Source organism: Colobus angolensis, unplaced genomic scaffold (assembly GCF_000951035.1).
Source record: "Colobus angolensis palliatus isolate OR3802 unplaced genomic scaffold, Cang.pa_1.0 Scaffold38, whole genome shotgun sequence".
NCBI lineage: Eukaryota > Metazoa > Chordata > Mammalia > Primates > Cercopithecidae > Colobus > Colobus angolensis.
This window is the reverse complement of record NW_012117154.1, coordinates 6,118,467-6,142,811: the sequence shown is the minus strand read 5'-3', so window position 1 is coordinate 6,142,811 and position 24,345 is coordinate 6,118,467. Positions and strand designations below refer to the sequence as shown.

Here is a 24,345-nt window from a genome sequence, read left to right as displayed (position 1 = left end):
CCGGCTCTGAGGGCGCACGGGCTTTCGCTGGCCCGCTCCCCACCGGCCTCCGGGCAGTCCCAGGCGGCCTCTGCACCGCTGGCGCTCCGTCCTGAAGGCGGGTCTTCCCCACAGCGGCGAGGGTCACATGCCGCCGCGCCCCCACCCCCAAAGAGGGCCTTTCCTTGGCCTCCCGGCTTTTATTCCTATTGTGTCATGTCAAAGGGCACAGTCATGAAGACCAGCACTCCATAGCGTGGAAATGCGGCACGCGGATTTGGCTATGTCGAACCAACTTGTAAGCCCGCTTGTGTCCCACCTCGCAGGCATGTGACAGAGGCGGCTCCTTGTTAGGCTGGGGGAGCCCGCCGGGTTCTTACCCTTGCCGACCAGTGCCCTGGCACACATGCTGCCACGTCACCCCAGAAACAACTCTTCTCCCTAGGCAGCCCCACGGAGGCGCCTGGCCAGTCCCCTAGAAGCTACTGCCGAATACCCACAGTGGACTCCCGGCATGGCTTCAGAGCAGAGGGGGCTCCCAGCCCACTCCTGGGGAAGAGCAAAGTGAGGCAGAAGGGAAATTTTCCGGGAAAAAGCCTGCCCCTGGATACAAAAATGCTTAAGGATAAAACCACTCTCAGGCCTGGCTGTTAATGTCCCAACAGGCCAGTGCCCCTTGGACCTCCCCCAGGCACGTTGAGCTTCCCTCTGGAGAAAGGAGAAGGCATTCTTCCCTGTGTTGGGCTTCCCTGCCCTGCTAGGCCTCGCAGTTTCCCCTGCGGCCCTGCTTTGTTTCTAGAACACTCTGATATCTGTGTCTCTCTTTGCTGAGCTGGGCTGCGTGAAATCCATCACTTTGTTAGGCATTTGAGAAGCCTTCTGCAGGCAGAAAGAAAACCTGCCCACCTCTCTGCCACGCAGGGTTCAGCCACAGGAAGCCTGCTGGCCCCTCATTCCACAAGCCAGATGGCCCAGGGCTCCAGTCTTCTCTTTTTGGCTAGGTTTTCTTCAGACCTTCTTTCTCTCCGCAGGCCCCCTCTGCCAGTTCTCTCTCCTCTCTAGCTCTCCATTCCCGGTGATAGCCCAGTGTGGCTCCCATCCCTCTCTCCAATGGTCTCTGCAGCCCAGGCCCTTGCCACTGGTTCTGCTCGAGGCTACTCCTCTCTCACTGCACTTGTGCGACAGTGTTCTCACTTCCAAGTTCTATCTCCTGCAATCCACTCTTTAAGCTGCCTCAAATTGCCCTCCTAAAGCAAAATCTGATCTTGACATTCCTGATTTTAAAACCTTTGGGACATCTCATCACTTACAGCTTTTACATTTGAAAGGCAATAATACGAGCTCAGGATATATAGGATACCTCGGTTATCACATCGAGACAGCTTCTTCCCGCTCCCCCCACCCCAGCTTTACTGACATATAACTGACAAATAAAAATTACATAATTTATAGTATATGATGTGATGTTTTGATATATGAATACATTGTAAAATTATTGCCACAGTCAAGCTAGTATATCCAATCACCTCATATTATTTTTGTTTTGGTGGTGAAAATATTTAAGATCTATTCTTCTTGCAAATTTCAAGTATACAATGTATTATTACTAACTATACATTAGAGCTGTACATTAGCTCTTTAGAACTTACTCATCTTTCCTAAGTGAAACTTTGTACTCTTTGACCAGCAACTCCCCATTTCTCCCACCCTACTGCCCCTGGTAACCACCATTATTATATGCTCTACTTCTCTGAGTCCTAAGTTTTTCAGATTCCACAAATAAGTGAGGTCATGCGTATTTTTCTTTTTTTGTTAGTTTTTTTGTTGGTTGGTTTGTTTTGAGAGAAGGTCTTGTTCTGTTGCCCAGGTTGGAGGGCAGTGGCGTGAGTGCAGTGGTCAAGGCTCACTGCAGCCTTGATCTCCCAGGCCCAAGTGATCCTCCCATCTCAGCCTCCTGAGTATCTGAGACTACAGGCCCATGCCACCATGCCCAGCTAATTTTTTAAATTTTGTAGAGATAGGGTCTTGATATGTTGCCAAGGCTGGTCTTGAACTCGAAGGCTCAAGCAATCTTCCCGCCTCAGCCTCCCAAAGTGCTGGGAGTAGAGACGTGACCTACCATGCCTGGCCTGTATTTGTTTTTCTGTACCTGGCTTATTTCACTTAGTGTAATGTACTCCAGGTTCATCCATGTTGTTGCAAATGACACGAAATCCTTCTTTTTTAAGGCTAAATAGTATTCCATTGTGTACATATAGATATACACCACATTTTCTTTATAAACTTCCCTCTAGTACTGCTTTTGCTGCATCCCATCAGTTTTGGTATGTTGTTTCCATTTTCATTTGTCTCGAGGAATTTTCTGATTTCCCTTTTGATATCTTCTTTGACCCCACTGGTTGTTCAGGTGTGTATTTAATTTCTGCATATTTGTGAATTTTCCAATTTTCCTCCTGTTACTGATTTCTAGTTCATACTATTGTGGTCAGAAAAGATACTTGATATGATTTTAATCTTCTTAAATTTGTTAAAACTTGTTTTGTGGCCTCACATACAATCTATCCTAGAGAATGCTCTGTGTACATTTAAATGTGCATTCAGCTGCTGGTGGAAGGAGTGTTCTATATGTCTGCTAGGTCCATTTGCTCTACAGTGTTGTTCAGGTTCACTGTTTCCTTATTTATCTTCTGTCTGGGCCATCTATTCATTGTTGAAAATGGGGTACTGAAGTACCCTGCTATTACTGTATTGCTATTTCTCTCTTGAGTTATGTTAATAAATATTTAGGTACTCTGATGTTGGGTGCATATACATTTATAATTGTTATATCCTCTTGATGAATTTATCTCTTTATCATTATATAGTGACTCTTATAAAGTTTTTGACTTAAAGTCTGTTTTGTCTGATATAAGTATCTTTTTTGCTCTTTATTTGGTTACCCTTTGCATGGAATATCTTTTCCCATGCATTTACTTTCAGCCTATGTGTATCCTTAAAGCTAAGATGAGTCTCCTGCAGGTAGCACATAGATTTTTTTTTAATATCCATTCAGACACTTCTATGTTTTGATTGCAGAATTTAATCCATTTACATTAAAGTAATTGTTGATAGATAATGACTTGCTACTGTCATTTAAAAAATTGCTTTCTGGCTGTTTGTAGTTCCTTTATTGTTTTCTTACTCCCTTACTACCTTTCTGATCTGATGATTTCTGTAATGGTATGCTTTCATTCCTTTCTCTTTACATTTTGTATCTCTACTACAGGTTTTTGTTTTGTGGTCACTATGATGCTTATATAAAACATTTTAGGCCAGGCGCTGTGGCTCTCGCCTCTAATCTCAGCACTTTGGGAGGCCAAGGCGGGCAGATCATGTGGTCAGGAGATCGAGACCATCCTGGCCAACGTGGTGAAACCCCGTCTCTACTAAAATACAAAAAAATTAGCTAGGCGTGGTGGCATGTGCCTGTAGTCCCAGCTACTCGGGAGGCTGAGGCAGGGGAATTGCTTGAACCCAGGAGGCAGAGGCTGCAGTGAGCTGAGGTCACACCACTGCACTCCAGTAATAAAACGTTAGCTGCCTACAGAAATCCTACACTTCAATTTCTCCCCATCTCAACATATTTTATGTTACTGATATCACAATTTACATCTTTTATGTATTGTGTATCCACTTACAAATTATTGTAGCTACAATTATTTTTAATACCTTTGTCTTTTAACTTTTATACTAGAGTTAAAAGTGATTTACATACCACCACTGTAGTAGTATTCTGAATTTGACTACATTTTTACCTTTACAGCGAGTTTTCTACTTTTATATGTTTTCATAATGTTAGCGTCCTTTCATTTCAACTGGAATAACACCTTCTAGCAGATCTTGTAAGGTGGCCTAGTGGTGATGAACTCCCAGAGCTTTTGTCTGGGAAAGTCTTTCTCTCTCCATTTCTATAGGAGAGCCTTGCCTGGTATAACATTCTTGGTTGGTTGTTTTCTTTCAACACTCTGAATATATCATCCCACTCCCTCCTGGCCTTCAAGGGCTATGTGGAGAAACCTATTGACAGTCTTATGGGTTTTCTATGTGTGACAAGTTGCTTTTCTCTTGCTGCTTTCAAAATTGCTTCTTTAAGTTTTGAGAATTTGATTATAATGTATCTTGGTGAAATTTCTTTATATTTAGTCTATTTGTGGCTCTTTGGGACTCATGGATCTGGACATTCATCTGGACATTCCCTTTACAGATTTGGGAAGTTTCTGTCATTATTTATTTAAATAAGCTTTCTCTTCCTTTTCTTTCTTTGCTCCTTCTAGGATTCCCGTAATGCTTATCCTAGTTTGCTTGATGATCTTCCTAAGTTGCATTGGCTTTCTTCCCTCTGTTTCACCAAGAGCATGGTATGTATGCCATCAACTTAAGGAGCAGACATTCTCCCAGAGAAGGCCAAGGCAAAGCCAGTGACAGGCCTTGACTGACAAGGAACTGAGGTTTCCCTGAAGGGGGCTTTGAGGATACTAGGCTTCAGAGCTCAAGAAAATGCCTCATGCTTAGAAAGCATTAGAGCATTAAACACTATTAGAGAGAAAGAAAAGGGAAAATCAGAACCTGATTACTTAACATGGAGAAAAGAAATTCATTTTATCTCCACTGATCAAAAAGCAAGAATTCTAGCGGTATGGTGCACTGACCGGCGAGGAAGGGTGATTTATGTTCAGTTACTAGTGTTGTTGATAAGAAATACAATGAAAAGCCTCTCATTATTAAGCATGCTCTGTATTCCAGGCATTGTGCCTGGCCTACAGATATAAAACTGACAAGAGTCAACACACTGAAGAACTATAATGCAATCCAGCAAACATAATTAGGTGTGAAGGCATAGGCGTTCCCAGTCCTATAGAACCCCAGCGAGGAGACTGGCTATGCTCCCTACCCCATGCCACACTTTCAGTTGCAGTACTTTTGACTCACTTCCTATTAACGTATGAAAGCTCTGTTTCCTCCAAAGCGTTCTCTTCCTTGATCATAAAGAACAGGCAGTGGCCATGAAAAACAATGACTGAGTCACCCTGGCTGGGATAGACCTGTCAGTCCTATAGTGTCAGGGGAAGTGGCAAGGGATGTAAGATAACTAGATGTCATCTCTAAAAGAAGAGGTCCATAGAAAACCATTAAAATTGGACATAAAAATCATACTTTACTTATATTATTTAGAAATATAGGGAACTACCAAAAGAAATGGGTAAAAGATTAGAAAATGGTTGGGGAGTGAGACAGAGGAGTTGAAGGGATAAAGCCAGGTCCAGCTGTTTGTTGTTATATACCTTTAGTATCATTTCATTTTAAAACTATAGGCATGATATTTAAAGAAATATCAACATAAAGACAGAAGGCTGTGCTTAATTTAGGTAATGGCATTTTACTGGTAGAATTTTAGACACTGTGATACTCGAATTAGAGACATATTTGGAGGAGAGGAGCTTTGCAAGTATCCTGAAATAATAAGGGGACAAATACCCATTTATAAGGGTGGTTCTCTTTAAACTACCCGTATAAAATAGGCAAATTTTCTTGCTTCTAAGACCCCTTGGCAGTATTTCCCAGCAGAGTAACTTTCTTGTTTTTCTTCTATATGTGTGGCAAGGGAAATAGTAACTGAGAGAGTACTCATGGGTCTTTGGGGAGTAAACTGGATCCTAACTGAAGTAGGACTTGATAAAGTCTTGAATCGAATCCAGGGACTTACAGTTCTTTCAGTGAAGCATTCCTCTGTAGCTGAGCTCCACTCTGGGGCTAACTTGTTGCCTGAGCCCATCTGTTGTAAATTCCTCTCGATTTTATGCCTATAGGTAGAATTAGGTCAGGTATGTGGAAACAGGAAACTGACCCATCAACTCGGGAGTCATTCTCACAATTGAGCTAGTGCAGATACATGAGATAAGCAAGTTGGAAAATTTTTATGGGGTCTTCAAAAAGGCATACTCTTAGGCTAGGCACGGTGGCTCACACCTGTAATCCCAGCACTTTGGGAGGCCGAGGCGGGGGGATCATCTGAGGACAGGAATTCGAGACCAGCCTGGCCAACAGGGTGAAACCCTGTCTCTACTAATAATACAAAAATTAGCCAGGCGTGGTGGTGGGCACCTGTAATCATAGCTACTGGGGAGGCTGAGGCAGAATAATTGCTTGAACCCGGGAGGCGGTGTTTGCAGAGAGCTGAGATGGCGCCATTGCACTCCAGCCTGGGTGACAGTGAGACTCCGCCTCAAAAAAAAAAAAAAAGGCATGGTCTCCAGTCCAGCTCGTTTGGTAAACTACATGGCTGAAATCAAGGGGCTGTTCTTTAAAGTTCCCTCTGGGCCAGCATTTGATGATTTATGGACATGGTTCTTTTCAACACTGATGGGAGAATGAAATTACTCATATCCTCTTTATCAAACTGATATTGTTTGGGTATTTGTCCCCTCCAAATCTCATGTCGAAACTTGACTCCCACTGTTGGAAGTGGGACCTAGTGGGAGGTGTCTGGGTCATGGGGGAAGATCCCTCAGGAATGGTTTGATGCTATCCTCTCAGTAGTGAGTTCTCACTGTATCGGTCCCTGTGAGAACCGATTAGAAGGAGCCTGGCACCTCCCTCCATGCTCTCTCTCTTCCTTCCCCTCTCACTGTGTGAGGCCTGCTCCACTTCGCCTTTCACCAAGAACGGAAGCTTCCTGAGGCCTTCGCAAGAAATAGGTGCTGGTGCCATGCTTCTTGTTCAGTGTGCAGAACCATGAACTAAATAAACCTCTCTTCTTTATAAATTACCCAGCCTCGAGGATTCCTTTATAGCAACCCAAATGGACTAAGACCCACACTTCAGTAGTCTTTCACGGATTGCCTATCTATTCCCACCAGACGTGGAGTCTGGGAAAGGACGGCTTTGGATGGTGAGACTTTCTGCTCCATCAGTTTAATCTACCCTACTCACCAGTGGCTGACAGTTTAGGCAGCCAGTCCCCTTCACAGCCTACACTGAAGACCTCAGTACTCACTGTGGCCATCAGAAGGCACATGCCCTGGGTTCCTCCAGGCAGCTGCTCCTTTCCAGTTAATTTATAGTTTTAACTCTTCTGGTTAAGACCATTAGTATTTAACTCTTATAACTGAAATCCTTTCTAAAAAAAGACTTAGGTAACTCAATAATAAAAGCAACTTATTGAGCTGGGTGTGGTGTCTCACGCCTGTAATCCTAGCACTTTGGGAGGCCAAGGCAGGTGGATTGCCTGAGCTCAGGAGTTCAAGACCAGTCTGGCCAACACAATGAAACCCTGTCTCTACTGAAATACAAAAAATTAGCTGGGTGTGGCAGCATGTGCCTGTAATCCCAGCTACTTGGGAGGCTGAGACAGGAGATTTGTTTGAACCCAGGAGGCGGAGGTGGCAGTGAGCTAAGATTGTGCCACTGCACTCCAGCCTGGGTGACAGAGTGACAGTCTGTGTCAAGAAAAAAAAAAAAAGCAACTTATTGAATATGATATTCTCTCCTATTACTCAAGATTATCTTTTTGAGCATCAGTTAAGATTCCACAGTGAATACTGAGCTAGCAAAAAAAAAAAAAAAAAAAAGCGTGGGACTTGGAATCTGGAGTGACGGGTTAAAATTCTGACCCCAAACTTACTCTTTTGGGACCCTGTGAAAGTCAATTTACTCTCCTGAACTCCAGTTTTCCTAGTGTGACTCTGTGGGGTTGATGTATGGATGAACGGGGAAAGTAAGGTGTTAGAATGTAGGCACCATGAAAGCAGAGATTTTTTAACTGGTTTTATTAATCAGTGAATCCTTATCATGTATAGAATCATGCCTGGCACACAGGAGACATTCAATAAATATTTATGCTAATATTCCTAAGGATGCTTTAGGAACTGTAAATTAGTGTACAAATGCTTATGGATGCTCTAATTATTGGAAAGCACAGCTAATCAGTATGAATATGTAATCAATCTAGGACTCCTCCTATCAGGAGCTGAAGGAAGGAGAGAGCCACAAAGTCCCTTGCATCAGCTTGTTTTGATTTGCTATTTTTCTCTAAAAACGAAGTTTGATACCCTCCCACCATCTTTAATATTAAGCTTTGATTATTTGACACAAAGTTAATAGAGGTTTAAAAATAAAATATGCCTCCAAAGTTACTGTGTATCACTTTGCAGCTATCCTTCTGATGGCAAAGGAAGGAACATCTGTGAGAGTACACAGAAATGCCACTTTCAACTCAGGGGCATCAACACTGAACCAGGCCTGGGATGCCAGAGCTCATGTTCACCTTCCAAGTATACAAGGGAACCCTCTTACTACCTGCGCAGCCTCCACTTCACCAACATTAGCCTTATTAAATCTGTCACACGGGGAACATTCAATCAGTTTGTGTTCCAGTTTCTTCTCCTGGAAACTGGATGAATGTAGGGTCATTGAATGTTTTCATCTGTAAGACACTGTCCCGATTACAAAGATGAATAGGAGAGGTCCTCATTCTTAGGAAGTGAACAATTTAGTTGGTGCAAAACTACAGAGAACCTCACATCACATAACTTAAAAATCCCCTTAAATCCTTAACCTGTCACAAATTTTCTGGTTTTAACTTTCAGAAAACAAAATTTAAAAAGCTCTTTTAGAAAAAAATCATGTTTTGGATACTGTAATTTTCACAAGTCAATATTTTGCACACACCAGTAGCCTTGGCTGTGTCTCTGCTGTAGAGCTGAAGCTTAGTGGGCTCCCTACCTGCTGGGGGCTGAAGCCACAAGGATCTAGGTCGACTCTGGGGGATCATGCCTCTCCAGCCTTCCAACTGCCCGACAGTGATGGAGTGTGGAGGGTCACTTCAGGGGCTACCCACCTGGGAGACACAGTCACCTGGAGGACGCTGCAGACAAGGGTTGGGGATAAGCCTGCCTATGGGGTTGTGTAAGTGACAGCTGAGCTGAGACCCGGAGAAGGCATCGAGTTACCCAAAAGAAGAGTGGAAGGTGTTCCAAGCAGAGAACAGCGTGGGCAAAGGCCCAGCAATCCTAGAGAAAGTTAGGTTTGGGGAACTGAAAGTCATTATGGCCAGAGCAGAGAGTGCAGTGTGTGAACAGAAGGCAAGAGAAGAGGCTGGGGAGGGACTTGGTGGCCACGTCATTCGGAGCCTAATAATCGAATGAGGGAGTCTGGACTTTACTACTGAAAGATTTTAAACTGAAGAACAACATGATTAGATGTATGGCTTTAAAAGATTATTCTGGCCAGTGTGGCAAATAGACTAGAAGAGAGTGAGACTACGGCAGGGAGACCACCTGGGCTGTTGGTGTCTTCTTGGCAGAAGATGATGGTGTCCTGACTAAGGAAGAAGCAGTGGGAATGGAAAACATTAGATGGATTTGGAACAATTTGGAAGGAAGAATCTCCAGGATTTGGAGATTGGTTGGGGAAGAGGGAAGGAAAGAACTGGTCCCAGACATTGATGATGTTCAGATTCTGGCTTAGGAAACCAGTAGCAAGTGGGCCCTTCATTAAGATAAGGAAATAAAGAAAAGAGAAGGTTTGGGCAACTGGTGTGTGTAGGAAAGAAGTTCAGTTTTGCCCTTGTTGAGTTTGAGATGGATGATAAAAAGGTCAGCCCAAGAAGTGGCTTTTTTTGTGGGATCTGGAATACAGGGGAGGAAGCATAAGCAATAATAACTTGAAACTGTTCTCAAAACCCTTTTAGAGTCAATTAATTCATTTATTCTGGTAGTGAACTTGGGAGTGAGATGCTTGTCTTACAGGGTAATGCTGGGCACAGGCAGAGGCTGAGTTATTGATCTCTGGGTCCTTTTTCTCCCTTTACTGTATAAATTTTACTTCTTCTCCTACATTACAATACATATCATATATGTGCATAACTTAAAATAGTAACAAAAGAAAATATCATGACACACATAGAGAAGTTTCTAGAACTAAACACATACCTTGATGTCCAGCTTGCTGCCAGTTAGCTTGAAAGGTGTTCAGGGTTAAGGTGAAGAAAACAACCTAATAAAGCCAAGCTGCCTCTTCACTCCAGAGAGTTTCCTAAGCTATCACCCCTATTCTTTCTTCCAACACATCCTTGGAACTGAGACCAGGGCCAAGATGACCCAAAATGACCAGCCCATCTCCCCATTTCTAGCCATCCTAAAGCCTGGTGCACTTCTGGGACCCTCTTTAAATGTATTAATATAAAGAACTGCTAAAAAGAAAGCCACAATATTCGGAACATACCAAGATAACTAAGTAATCAAAGAAATACATTAGTGAACCACATTCTAAATGAAACAATCTTCACTTATCTTGTTTAATATATACATATTTTCACATTTCCATTCTTGTTCAGTGGGGAAACTCTTTTAGGCCCCCTGAACTGAGACTCTGTTCTGAGGTCATAGATAACAGCCCTGAGCTGTTCTAGTACCACCCGGATGTGGTTGCCAGAGGCCCCGTCTCGTGCCTCCCAGTGCAGGGCCTCAGTGATCAGACAGCACAAAGCCAGCTCTGGGAAACCTAAAATTGCCAGTCCAGTTTAAAATCTTTCTGGCTTTCCTCTTTGTAGAGGGAGAGGGAAATGGTTCATTTAGCTCTTCTGATAACTATATTTGCTCCACAACTATTTAGATGCTTGTCCTAGTAACTAGATAATTACAAATGGGCTTGAGGAGAGGAGAAAGGCAGTTCAAACAAGCAGGTATGCCAGTGCCACAAGAGGAGGACAGCGACAGTACCCAGAGCTGAGGAAATTCTGGTAGTCACCCGAGAAACACCAGTGAATGAGATACTGAGAAAAGACACCTGAAACATTCTTTTCTTAAAAACAAAATGGAGACTGGGTGTGGTGGTTCACACCTGTAATTCCAGCACTTTGGGAGGCTGAGGCAAGTGGATCTCTTGAGCTCGGGAGTTTGAGCCTGTGCAACATGGCAAAACCCTGTCTCTATAAAAAAAAAATACAAAAAATCAGCCAGGTGTGGTGGCAGGCTCCTGTATTCCCAGGTACTCAGGAGGCTGAGGCAGGAGGATCACCTGAGCCTGGGAGGTTGAGACTGCAGTGAGCTGTGATCATGCCACTGAACTCCAGCCTGGATGACAGAGCCAGACCTTGTCTCAAAAAAGAAAAAAAAAAAAAGGAGCATAATTTCCTTAAGTAATATCCCCTACCTTGTTCAACTTTATGTTAAACATTTTCATTCATTCTCTTATCCAACATTTGTAACATAATAATTTTGGTATATCCTTTAGGTGAAATACTATTGTCTTTAAAACACTTTGGAAAAATTTTTTTGACATGTTCACCGTATAATGACATGTGATAATGTAAATGACAAATAGAATGATTTCAATTAAATAGACATACATATGCATTTTAAAAGCATGAAAGGATTCACACCAAAATGGCAGTAGTTATTATCTTTGGGAAGTGAGATTATTGGTTATCTTTATTTTCTTCATTATACTTTACTGTATGTTCCCAATTTTCTAAAAGTATTCAGTAATATTTAATAAGTTGAGTATCTGGTATGTGTCAAGTTCTGTACCAGACTGTGGGGTGGAGGCCTTGGGAGGTGCTTAGGGAGGCTGACCTGGAAACACGTTACAATTGTGTAGGGAATGCATCAGAAGTACAACCAGAGAGATGGTAAGAAGGGGCTGGCAGCAGTTAGAAACAGCATCCCTAGGAAGGTTACATCTGGTAAGGTATTAAAGTTGACAAATTGTTCACCGGGTAGAGAAACGCGGGCATCACATTTCAGAAACAGAAAATAACATATACAGATGTATGAAGGTGGCCTGCAAAAAACTAATCTAAATAATTAACAAGGGTTATCATAGGTGAAGAATCAGCATTTGGGGAAAAATGCTTATCTTCTCAAATAATCGAGGAAATATTAATACAAACTAAAGTCACTATGAGACACTGCCTTGTCCATCAGATTAGCAAAGAAGAAAAATGACTTACAGTAGGCGAGGGAGCAGTGAGTCACACACTCTGTTCTGGTGAGAGTGGGGATAGGTCTGGCCATTCTCGGAGGCAATGCAGTAACATGTATTTAGGCTCAGCAATTTCTCAATTCTATAAACCTGCAATCCAAACAGCTGAATTTGAGATGTAGACAAAGATCTATGCATTCAGATGTTCATATTGATTTCATTCACTCATTCATCAATTTACTTTGGGCAGGGGTTCACAGGTGTTCACTGTATTATTTTGCTGGCATATGTGAATATGTGTTCTTTGGTATGCATCAAATATTAATTAAAAGATTTTAAAACCTGAGCTAAATATACATGTTACATTTCTATAGCACTTCCAAATCATTTCATCCTCATTATCTTATTTGATCATGACCTTTCTAAAAGTTGGGCAGGGGGAGCCTTATCTGGGAAAATCATGAGCATGTGGTTCAGCATGCCACCTCTTTCCCTGTCCCTTTTCTAGAAAATCTGATCCACCCTTAGATCTTGAAAAGTACAGCCCCATGTAGCACAGGATCTCCCACCACAAGTGCTGGTTAGAGTGAGGCTATCTGCAATATCAAAACTAGAACCAACCTTGCATATCCACCAGTAGGAAAGTGTGACCTCTACTTTGGAATGAAGGATTAACATGTAGCCAGAAGGCATAATAGTTTTGGTTATTGTTTTGTTTTGTTTTTTGAAATAGAGTTTCACTCTTGTTGCCCAGGCTGGAGTGCAATGGTGCGATCTCGGCTCACTGCAACCTCTGCCTCCCAGGTTCAAGCGATTCTCCTGCCTCAACCTCCAGAGTAGCTGGGATTACAGGCGCCTGCCACCACGCCCAGCTAATTTTTTGTATTTTTAGTAGAGACGGGGTTTCACCACGTTGGCCAAGCTGGTCTTAAACTCCTGAGCTCAGGCAATCCACCCACCTTGGCCTCCCAAAGTGCTGGGATTACAGGCGTGAGCCACCGCACCCAGCCCTGGTAATTTTTTTTAACAGTGTAGATTTATGTAGAATTTGCCCCCAAATGGGTCTGTAATTTCTTTCTCATTTCCTTGTAATCCCCTAGTACTCTACCTAGAAGACACTCAGATGTAGTTAAGCAACTGATATCCTGAGAGAGCCCTCAGAAAATGGAGTGTGTTAAGAAGAACAAAAAAAACAAGAAAAAGAAAAAAAAAATTCACATCACTTTTTTCTCTTTTCCTAGTGCTGCATAAAGCACAGCTCTGTTGCAAGATAATATCTAACACTCAATTTGATAAACCTGTGTTGGTTGAGCACTTACTATGTGCCAAGCACTGAGCTATGTCCTTGAGTTGCTACCCAATGTGAAATTTGAGTCTATCCAATTTTCTGACATCTCTTGTCTCCACACAGATGTCCACTAAACTATTTCCCCTACTGGTTATGATGCATTATGGAACTAATCTCTCTTCCTGGGTGAAAAATAATTTACATTTCTCTCTTGACAACTGTGTTTCAATAGCCTTCCATTGACCTACATACCTCAGGTATGGGCGTGTGTGTATCTGGCATTTTCCTCCTTGCTGGGTGCCAACTTTATGAGACATAATCCACAAACAGTTCAAATACCTACTGACATTTAAGAATCTACCTGTCTATATATTTCCAGAAGCTTCAGTCTCTCCCCACCCTTATGTATATTAGTGCTAATGAATATGAGCATTAAAACTATCTGTTCATCACAGACTAACTTCTGATTGTCACAAACAACTATCTGACTGAATCATCTTTGGCAGTTTGATTCTTTTCAAGAAAAAACCTCTACTGAAAACGGTTAAGATAAACTTGAGTTAAAATTCTCCCCCAAACATACTGATAGCCAAAAAGTGCTTAACCTATTTTAAGATTAACAACAGTACAATTAATAGTAATAGCTCCAATTTACTAAGTGCTTTACTGTGTGCTAGGCACTGTGCTACTCTTATTATGAATATCTAATTTTGACCTCACAACAGCCCATTTTACAGATGAGTAGACTGACTTCAGAAAGAAGTATATGGAGCTAGGGCTCCAATCCCGGGTCTGTCTCTATCCTCTCAATGCTAATATGTGATACTACCAACACTATTTTAAGAAGTTTTCAATTGTACATGTAGATAGAACTTTTTCTATCTATATACCCTATTTGTTTATAAATATGCATATATATGAAATTGGTAAATTTACCAGAGTACAATTATTCTAATAAACCACCTCATAGTTCTATAGTTAAGATAGGCCTGAACTTATTTTGTTGAAAGTCCCTGCTTTTTATCTGAACAGTGCCTACAAAACTTCAAAAAAAATCTGTTTGCATTTTACCGAAGCCCCTCAGTTCTTAAGGCCTTTTCTCCACACTGTCCAGGAGAGCTCAGAAGAGACAAACTTAGGGACTCAGTCGCCATGGCAACTGCCAAGCTGCAGGGCCTCCAGCTGGGAGGTGGGCCTGGAAGGTTGTGGAAAATACAGAAGGCAGCCCCAGGGTGGTTTCAACAGTTTCCCCGGCCTTGGCCACCCCACCAGGAAGCAGAAGGCACCCTGACCAGCCCCTCTGCAGAGATCAACCATGGCCGGCCTGGGACTGTTTTTCTCCTTTTCGAAGGGGTTAATGGGTAAAAGGAAATGGACCGCTCCATTTATACGTAAGAAGGACAAGAAGATCATTTCTTACTGAAGAAACGAAGTGCAGAGGAACCGCGGCCACTGCTGCCCTCCACTCTTCTGAGGGCGTTCCCCTTGGCCCTCACTCCTCCCTGCAGAGCGGCACTTGCGTCAACTTCCCGCTTGGGGGTTATGGGAAGGGCCTCTGTGGATGATGGGAAAGCCCCGCAGGGGATAATGGGAAGGCCTCGCGGGGGATGATGGGAGACCCCTGCCAGGGGAATATGGGCATCCCCTTTTGATTTTTAAGCGGTGGAAGAGGATTTCCTCTCATTTTCCAGTAAGGAAAAACCTCCTGATGATGTCCTCATCTTTCTGCCTCTCATCTCCCCACCACTCCCACGCCCCAGGAAAAGAGGAAGATGGGCTGAGCAAGCATTTTGAGGGCCTTCAGAATTGGAAAGCGCTGCTTCTGGCATTACCAGGCATTTCCATGTCACTGTGGGGTCAGGGGTCAGGGATCCTGGGGCTCTGAGTGAGGCATCCACTTGCCTTGATGAAGCCCTTCTGGGGCTTCCTGGGTGCACAGAGAGGTGCCCAGCGCTCCGACTGCCTCTTGGCAGCTGTGGCTTTCAGCTGAATCTGGGCTGGGGTGCAGCTTCTTTCTGGAAGGAGGAATTTAGAATCCAGTCCAGGTGCTGCTGCAGGAGGTGCTGGGAGGCCCATCCTGTTGTTCACCCCTTCTTGCCTTTGTCAATTATTTGGATAATTGCTAAACCCACAGTGTAGTGAAATTACTATAGATTGACTGAAAGATTTGGGAGGGTAGACCCTGGCTAATTTGTATGGGATAGAAATCAAATTGTAAACCTTAGGATTTAATAGCTGTAGCTAGATGTCTAGTTGCTAATGATGTGATCCAGAACAGGGTTTGCTTAACCATGTGGTTTGCTTAAGCCACTCTCTGGTGTTTGCAATCCAAGGCATTTGCACCAGTGGTCCTCTGCTTGGTAGATGCTTTACAGTCACTGCCAGAAAACTGTGGTTATTTCTTTATCACAGATCTGGGAGGCAGTATAGTGATAAGCAACAGTTGCTCTTGGGTCTGATGGCTTGATTTGAATCCCATTGGCTGTATGATCTTGGGCAACGATCTTAACTGCTGTGGACCAAAGTTAAGGCTGTTGAGGCAGAAACTGATAAAGGCTTATTGAAAGTCAAATGTGAAGACTGAATGGGGAAGACGCACCAGCAAAGTTGGGTGTGTTCCAAAGCCTGTTACAAGTTGCAGTGGTTTTATAAGAAAGTTGAGGAATGGGAAGGGGACTCCTCATTTTGGAGTTGTCTTTTTTCACTGGAGGGACGATATAAAGGTTACAATCAATGGCTCTGGATGACAACATACAGGCTAAAATGTTTTCTGCGTATGCACAAGACAATCAGTGAAACGTCATGATTTAGAAACAAATCAGTATCCTTTTCAGGTCAGTCGTTTACGTATTAATTAGTACATCAACAGTCTGAGGAACTCAGGATAAGATTTGAGAGATTCACAGTAAGATTTTTTACTCAAGTACGAAATGTGAAACATGAATCATAAGACCTTCTCCAAGTAGTTAAAATATAGTTTATTCTTTTAAGTATAGGGGTGCATGACTTAACTCATGCCTGGCATGGCCTTAGGTCCTGTTTATAAGTTGGTATCTTACTGCCACAGAGTCCATTCTGTCAGTCTTATGATCTCTATCTTAACATTAATGCTGGTTAGTTGTTGTGTCTAAACGGCAAAAGGGTATTAGTGAGGCATGTCTGACCTCCCTTCCCATCATGGCTGATAACTCAGTTTTTAAGGTTTCTGGGGTCCCCTTGGCCAAGAGGGGGTCCATTCAGTTGGCTGTGGTGGGACTTAGGAGGTTATTTTTAGTTTATACCCCCCTATAACTCCCTTTCCTTAGATGTACAATGGAGAAATGATAGTGAGGATTTAATAAGATAACTCATATGAAATTCTTAAAACAGCGCCCACACGCAGTGTCAGAACTTAGTAAACATTGGTTACTGTCATTGTTAGGATAAATTTGAAAGTTGAATTTCTGACATTTTAAATGTAAAAAAATGACTATTTATTTGCATATACTTGATTATGTTACCATTCTACATTTTTAACATTTAAAATACTTTTGGCATTTTATTATAAAAATAAGACATGCTCAATTGTAGTAACTGGGAAATTGCCAATATGTAGAGAAGAAAATAATAATCATCTGTTATCCCCAACTCCCCACTTTTCCCCATAAGAAAAGCTGTTAAATTTTGGTGTTTACAACATTTTTATCTTTGCAACTAAAAAACGACATAATTTTGGATTCTTGTGTGTTGCTTGTAACTTGTGTATTTATTCAGTAAGTAACATATTTGGGCCTGATGATGGGTTATGGTTGTAAACTTTCATATTAGCATTGGAAAGAATTTCCAGGGGATGTGTGCTCTGAAAGATCAGCAGCTTATTCACCACGTGGATTTGGCTTCTGGGATTCTGCCATCAAGACTAAATTCTGTGGTTATTCAGTCACTCCTCCCCAGCTCCTGCAGCAACAACAAATAACACAGCTTTTTGTCTGGGATGATGGCAGAGGAAATGGGAGATCGTGAGGGGCCTTGGGCAGGCGGAGTGCGTCAGGTGAAGCAGATTGCCAAGCCTGCACGTGTACATGCGTGTGCGCCTGTGATTTTGTGGGTGTGTGAGAGTGGAGGGGAGCCAGGAGCGAGCGGAAAGGAGCGGACATCCTTACGGACCCCCGAGAGTCAGAGTCCCGAGGGGGCTGGGACTCCTGTCGGGGTCGGGGAAGGATGTCAAACCCGGACGGACATCAGTGTAAGCCGCACCTGCTGAGAGGCCCGAGCTGCCTCCTTGAGAGTGAAGTTGTTTACGGACCAAAGAAGAGATCTTGGCGGACACATCTCTGCGAGCCGCGAACCCCGAAGGGTCCGAAGAGCCTAGAAAGGTAAGTGGGGATGGGCAGCACCCCGGGGGGGCCTGTGAGGCCCGGGGACGGAAGGGAGCGGGCAGTGCCCGCACTGGGCAGGGGTGAAACCCTCTCGAGAGTTGGCCCGGACGCGCTTCCCGCGTCCCTCCTCTTGAAGGCCCAGTACCCAGGTGGCTCCTCGTTGCGGCGTCACAGAACAGCCGACTAAAGTGATGCATTTCAGGGGCCACCGACAGCGACGTCCAGGTCAGAGCCGGTGGGCAGCCAGGCACGGAACCCGCCCAGGCTCTGCCCAGTCCCCGCCCCCCTCCCTTTCTGAGCAGTGATTAGCCAAGGTGGCCCCTCGTTGCTATGACGGCACCCCAGTGCTGCCACTGGCTCCACCTCGTCCCTTCCGCCCCGCCCCTCTCTATTCCCGGGCGGTGATTGGTCGAGGTGCCCTTCCCGTTGCTATGACAGTATGCAAAGACTGCCAGTGGCTCCTCCCGCGCCGTCCGCCTCGCCAGTCCCAGCTCCTCATCTTCCGGGCCGGAAGGGAGGCGGGGCCGGCCGCGTCTCCATGGCGACGCGGGAAGCAGCGGTGGAGGCGGTTGCTACCCACCTGCTACAGGCGTTGCGGCTGGGATCCAGGCTGAGGCGAGACCATGTCGGACCTGGGCTCGGAGGAGTTGGAGGAGGAGGGAGAGAATGATATTGGGGTGAGAGCTCCTGATGAGAAGGGGCTTCCCGGGGTGCTCAGCGGCGGGGGAACGTCGAGGTTGGGTTTGGAGAGTGAGGAGGGGCAGAAGCCAGAGGTCTGAGCCACAGTTCCCCAGGAGGCCCCGGCCGGGACGAGGACCACACCAGACACACCTACGTGCATCCTGGAAGCTGATGGTGAAAGGTGAAATGATATCTGGTTACCACATCCCACCTCGTTCTTCCCCCACCCCCATCCTGCCTCTCATTAAAGGCAAAGATTTCCCAGCAGAAGGCTTTGGAAGTTTCCTCCTCCCTGTGTTAATTCCCATCGAGGCAGTTTTCTTGGATGAGCAGATCATCCCACGCTGCCATACTGCCCTTGAACAAGTCATTTCTGTTGCTGAGATGTGCTCCCCCGGCATTTAGATGCATGGAGGAAAGCTGCTTCCTGGCAGACTCCTAGAAATGCTGAGGAGGCCCTGGGCTCAGAAGAGGGTTCCTGAAGATATTACCTTATAGGTGTATCCTCACATGTGCTTTCTTCAGTTCCTTCTGAACTGACCCAGGTCTTTGGAGTTATTTCCTGGCTTAGGCAGCAGAGAGGAGAAAGAGCTGCACATCCAGCCTGTGAGCTGGGTTCTGTGTGGGAATATTTCTACCACCCAGAAAGTAGTTCCTCCCTACTCCATAGGGTGACCTCTCCATGGCTGACAGGTAGGGAACCTCAACCGCTATGGTCTGCATGCACAGTACAGAGTTGAGGTACTTTCAGAATTAACTGAAAAATCTGGCCACTCTGCAGTGGTGCTGTCAGTGCCTGACCAGACCTTTTTGCTAGCTCTGGGCACTCATCTCCCAGCTTCTGCCTGATTTGCTGCTCAGCTACCACTTCTGTGCACTGGAACTACCTGCCCCGTACGGAGAGCCAGAAGTGCCTGAAATGCATATCCAGTCAGACAGCCAGTAACTAATGCAAGAAGCAGGACAAAGTCTGCAGTGCAATTGATGCCCCTAGAGTGCCTGCCGGATTAGGCCAAGTCTGGGACTTCACCTGCAATGGCATCCTTCCTTAGCTGCCTGCCCTTTCATGTCTTCTTCCCTGCCCTCTTTACTACTTTCTCCCAGGAGAGCACTGAAAAAAATCAGGCCAGGCGCGGTGGCTCACGCCTGTAATCCTAGCACTCTGGGAGGCTGAGGCGGGCGGATCACCTGAGGTCAAGGGTTCGAGACCAGCCTGGCCAACATGGTGAAACCCCGTCTCTACTAAAAATACAAAAAATTAGCTGGGCGTGGTGGCGGGCGCCTGTAGTCCCAGCTACTCGGGAGGCTGAGGGAGGAGAATGGCTTGAAGCTGGGAGGCAGAGGTTGCAGTGAGCCGAGATCACACCACTGCACTCCAACCTCGGCGACAGAGCGAGAATCCATCTAAAAAAAAAAAAAAATTGCTTGTTCAGGGTCTGCTTCTGGGTGAGCCCGACCTGTAACACTTGCACAGCAAGCTTTCTAGTTTGTCTCCTCAAATGGCCCCACTGATTTGTAACTTTTTACTGCCTATAATTTTTAGGTTCAGATCACATTTGGGGTCATTTTAAAGGATTTCTCTCTCATTCAGCCACCCCAGCGGCTCAGTGTTGGATGTATTGGGAAGCCTCTTGGATGGAAGGAGGGGACTTTTATACATTTTGATGTAAACTTACCCTGAAACAAATCTGTAAGGTCACCGATTTTTACCTTACATTCTAGGCAGGAATTAGTGGGCCAAACAGTGCTAGAAGAGGGAAAGAACTGATGTTTATTTCTAAAGTCCTCATTGTAGTGTGTCAGTACTTGTGTTATAATAAGTTTATATACATCCAATTCCATTTTTAATTTTAATTTTTAATAAATTTTATTATGTATATTTAAGAAATACAGTGTGATGTTATGAGATACCTGTGTTAAATCATTACTGGATGCTTTCAGCATGTTATTATTTACTACATTCACTCTATACCCATGTATTAGGTGGTAAGGAACGTTTATTTTCTGAAGGATAGGAAAATTGCAAGCTTTGGTTACATTTTTTATTGATTTACTTTTAAGATAGACACATAATTGAGCTGGCATGGTGGCTCATACCTGTAATTCCAGAACTTTGGAAGGCCAAGGTGGGAGGATCGCTTGAGTCCAGGAGTTTGAGACCAGCCAGGGCAATATAGTGAGACCTTGTCTCTACACAAAGAAAAATTAAAAATGAGCTGGGAATGGTGGTGCATGCCTGTAGTCCCAGCTATCAGGAGGCTGAGGTGGGAGGATCACTTGAGCCTGGGAGGCAGAGGTTGCGGTGAACTGAGATTGTGCCACTGCACTCCAGCCTGGGCAACAGAGTGAGGCCCTGTCTCAACAAAAACAAAAACAAACCATCGATAGATATGTAATTATTGCAGCATTGGGTCATGAGTGTTTGAACCTTAAGTCTCTCACTAGGGATTTTAAAAATAAGATGAACTTAATCCACAAGAGAGCCCTGTGTGCTCCTCGGTGCCCTCCTACCTGTCCCTTCCATCAGATACTCCTTGCAGGGCAAAGGTCTCTTCAGGCCACACCCCACCCCAGGGATCATTTGAGGGACGAGTTGCTTCTCTCAGGGCATTTGCCTTTGAAATCGTGGATTACTGAAGGAAGCAAACTGAAGGGAGGTATTTGTGTGGAACTGTTCTACCTGCAAGTGCTATTTCAAGCATGTTCCTCCTAAAAACACAGCTTAGGGTATCTAGCATTTTTCACAAATTGGTTAACCTTGTTTACAGGGTAAAGGATTATCACAGTGACTGCAAGCTCCTTGCTGGAGGGAGGGAATGAGGCTTCCGCCCTGGACGTGTGCTGGGGTGTGGCCTTGGATGTGGTTAGCCCAGGCGTGGTTACCTACCTCAACTGTAAGGTGGGAAAGGTGGGACAATTGAGTGTAGTGCCAAGGATTTAGTATAGTGGGATGATTCAAGGGTATGGTATTTATAAAATGCTTAGCATCTGGTTAGTGCATAATGAATGGTAGCTGTCATTGTGTCAATTTTCATTACCCAGGAATATGAGGGGGCTCGGAATGAGGCAGGAGAAAGGCACGGACGCGGGAAGGCGCGGCTACCTAACGGGGACACCTACGAAGGGAGCTACGAATTCGGTAAAAGACACGGCCAGGTCAGAACCGTTGACTTGACTGGATGGTTTTCTCTATTTAATGCTCTGTTAGTAAATGCTACATTCAGCAATGACATGAATGATATAATCATTGTGTTTCAGGGGACCTATAAATTTAAAAATGGTGCTCGATATATCGGAGAATATGTTAGAAATAAAAAGCACGGTCAAGGCACTTTCATATATCCAGATGGATCCAGATATGAAGGTAAAATGTTATCACTAAGCAGATTTTCGTGTTGCAGAAGTTTGTTTTTCTTTCTTTATGATTGAACTTGTCTGTGAATACTGACATGTATGACAAAGCTGAAAGTGCTCCAGATTAGTCATTCAACGAACAGATTGTGTTACTATATTCACAGGATTGACGCAGGAACATGAAAGCCTTGTAATTAATTAACTCACTAATGAATCTGTAGTGGGAAATCTCTCCCTATGGCCAGCATGTCCGTGTTCTGGGAGCAGACAAAAGGGAGGCTGCTGGGTGGATGCAGGCCTCAGAGCTGGTGGACCCACGGCTTCAGCTGCTCTGCACATGCATCTTCCTGGACCTGTCTTTGCATTTTCCATTTCTGACCAACCCCGCGTCTGACGGATGTGTTATTTCTTTAGGTGGAGTGTTTCCTTACATCAGGGCTTCCTGACTGGGAGTCGTCCTGCCTTGTTAAACTGACTTTTCCTATCTGTGCCATAATTCCTTACAGGCCAACGTTATGTTTGAGGAGGATTCTTTTTCCTTTATTTCCAAGAGCCTCCCTGCCGCCCCTTGTGCCATTGTCATCTGGTGTGATCACACATTAGTGATATCCCAAACCTGGGAAGAGGGACAGGCAAGGAGCATGCTGTGAGTCTTCGGAAAGTGTATGCAAAATTCTGTGTTCTGGGTTTTTTGTTTTTTTCACTAGGAAGAAGGAAATTGTCTAGTTTTCTTCAGATTTCCAGAAAGATCTGTGGCCCTGTCCTTGGACTCTGGTGACAATAGGTGTGACCTTGCCTCAGCTTTCTCGTCTGTAGCATGGTGAGGCATCTGCCACCGTGCCTGATCCATAGTGAGCGCCCAGTAACGGGCTAGGACTGTGAGGTACCACATGTGACAGCATCACTTCTTAGTGTGGAGGACATATTCTTAGAAAGTGCAAGCTATAGTTGCTTGCTTTGCTCCTAGATAAAATAAGAACCCGTAGGTGGTTCTTATTTTAATAGATGGATGATTCTGTCCAATTCTGAGACCAAGATGGAGGGTGTTAATATCGTCCTTGTTAGACAGAATTTGTTTTGTTTTGTTTCATAAATCCCAGAAGGCTTGCTCTATAAGAAACACCATCTGCTTTTTAAATCAACTTTAAACAATTTAATTTGGGGCTTAATTTAATTCTTTCCAAATCCTTACACACCTAATCTCATTCTTGTCCCTTTTGATTTTAGTGTAGATATCGATATAATTTGAACAACACACACACACACGAAGATATTTAGAATAAGGGATTTAAGGAATTTTGAATATGAAGGTTAAAAAGGGGTAACTGTTTCTCTGACACCAAATGCATGGATTTTCCATGCTATGTACTTCTCCAGTCTTCTGTGTACACCAACTGAGTTTCCAAGATGCAACTCCATTCTAACACCACCCAGAGTTAGCACAGACCCCACAGGTTAAGGGCTCGGTTTCCAAGACTGCCCCACTTCAGATGTCAACCTCAAGTTGTGCATCCCTAGGGTACCCACGCTTCTATCCGACTCAGCTACAAATTGGGGGTTCCTACAACACCCTACCCAGGTTTGATATGTGCCATAGTGGCTCATAGGACTCAGGAAAACACTTTACTTAGGTTTACTGGTTTCCTGTAAAGGATATTATAAAGAATATGGATGAACAGCCAGATGCAGAGGTACACAGGGCAAGGCCTCGAAGGTTCCCAAGCAGAGGAGCTTCTGTCCTTGTGGAGGTGGAATGCGCCATCCTCCTGGCTCAGGATACGTTTACCACCCAGAAGCTCATCAAATCTTGCTCAAGAGTTTTTACAGAGCTTAATCTCCAGCCCCTTCCTTCTTCTTTCCCAGAGTTGGTGGGTGGGGCAGGAGGTTCCAACCTTCTTATCACTTGGTCTTTCTGATGTTCAGTCCCATCTTGAGGCCATCCTGGGGCCTCATTTGCATAAGTTCAGGTGTGGTCAAAAGAGTCTCATTTTGAATAACAAAAACATTTCTATCAGTCAGGAAATTTCAAGGGTTTTAGGAGCTCTGTGCTGGGAACCATGAATAAAGACCAATATTTCTTATTACGCCACTCTAACATATAAAGCTCATCTGGTAGCAGCTGGGATTTTTGATTCTCCAGATGGCTTTGTATCTTAAAGGGCACAAGGTATAGCCACTACCCAGAGACTTACTCTCTGACAAAAGCTTAAATAAGTATCTTACTTCATTAAGGCAGTAATGGAAACTGAGGTCAGATTGTAACACAGTAAGCCAATACTCTTCCAATCACAAAATCTCAGTTAATGTGTGACTGAGTTATTCATAACAGTGTATCTTGGCTGGCTGCCATCACAATGGGCCAGAATGGTTTTGTGCAGGGCAGTGTGTTCAACGTCAGAACCCTGCGGCATAAAGCCCAGTGCCCTACCTGTCTCCCAGATGGTCAGACAAGTCCAATTAAGGAGTCCAGGAACCAGCAGAGGCTACAGTGCTGCAGGAGAGGAGCGGGGAGACAGTCCTGGGTGGCGGGTGACTTGGATACAGGCAGGAAGGCAGAGGTTTTTAGGGGTAGTGGCAGATGAGATGGAGGGGCAGGTTGGTGCCAGATGTTGGGGAGGCCTGGACCCCATGTACTGATTCTGAGGGTTGGGGGTTGAGGGCCAGCTGAGGACTCTGAGGTTAAGGAGGAGAAAGAGCATCGCTGTTCCCTGCTGGCCTTGTTAC

General features: G+C 44.5%; 2 protein-coding genes across 3 annotated transcripts in view; one reads left to right on the top strand and one right to left on the bottom strand.

Annotated features, from left to right (window-relative positions):
• SLC37A1 (solute carrier family 37 (glucose-6-phosphate transporter), member 1) overlaps positions 1-18,378 on the bottom strand; it is a 96,676-nt gene extending 78,298 nt beyond the window's left edge. The window contains exons 1-2 of one of the 2 annotated variants that reach the window (XM_011954092.1): positions 18,167-18,378; positions 11,969-12,090 (exon numbers count right to left, since the gene is read on the bottom strand). The gene's annotated coding sequence lies outside the window, so the exon portion shown is untranslated. Of the gene's footprint in view, positions 1-11,968; positions 12,091-14,648; positions 14,764-18,166 lie in introns of those variants that run through there. The other variant, XM_011954090.1, reaches the window with a different exon arrangement.
• RSPH1 (radial spoke head 1 homolog (Chlamydomonas)) overlaps positions 18,150-24,345 on the top strand; it is a 36,050-nt gene continuing 29,854 nt past the window's right edge. Inside the window, exons 1-3 of the mRNA XM_011954227.1 lie at positions 18,150-18,263; positions 21,310-21,423; positions 21,526-21,631. Of these exons, the coding sequence (XP_011809617.1) occupies positions 18,210-18,263; positions 21,310-21,423; positions 21,526-21,631 (274 nt within the window). The 5' untranslated portion in view covers positions 18,150-18,209. The remainder of the gene's footprint in view (positions 18,264-21,309; positions 21,424-21,525; positions 21,632-24,345) is intronic.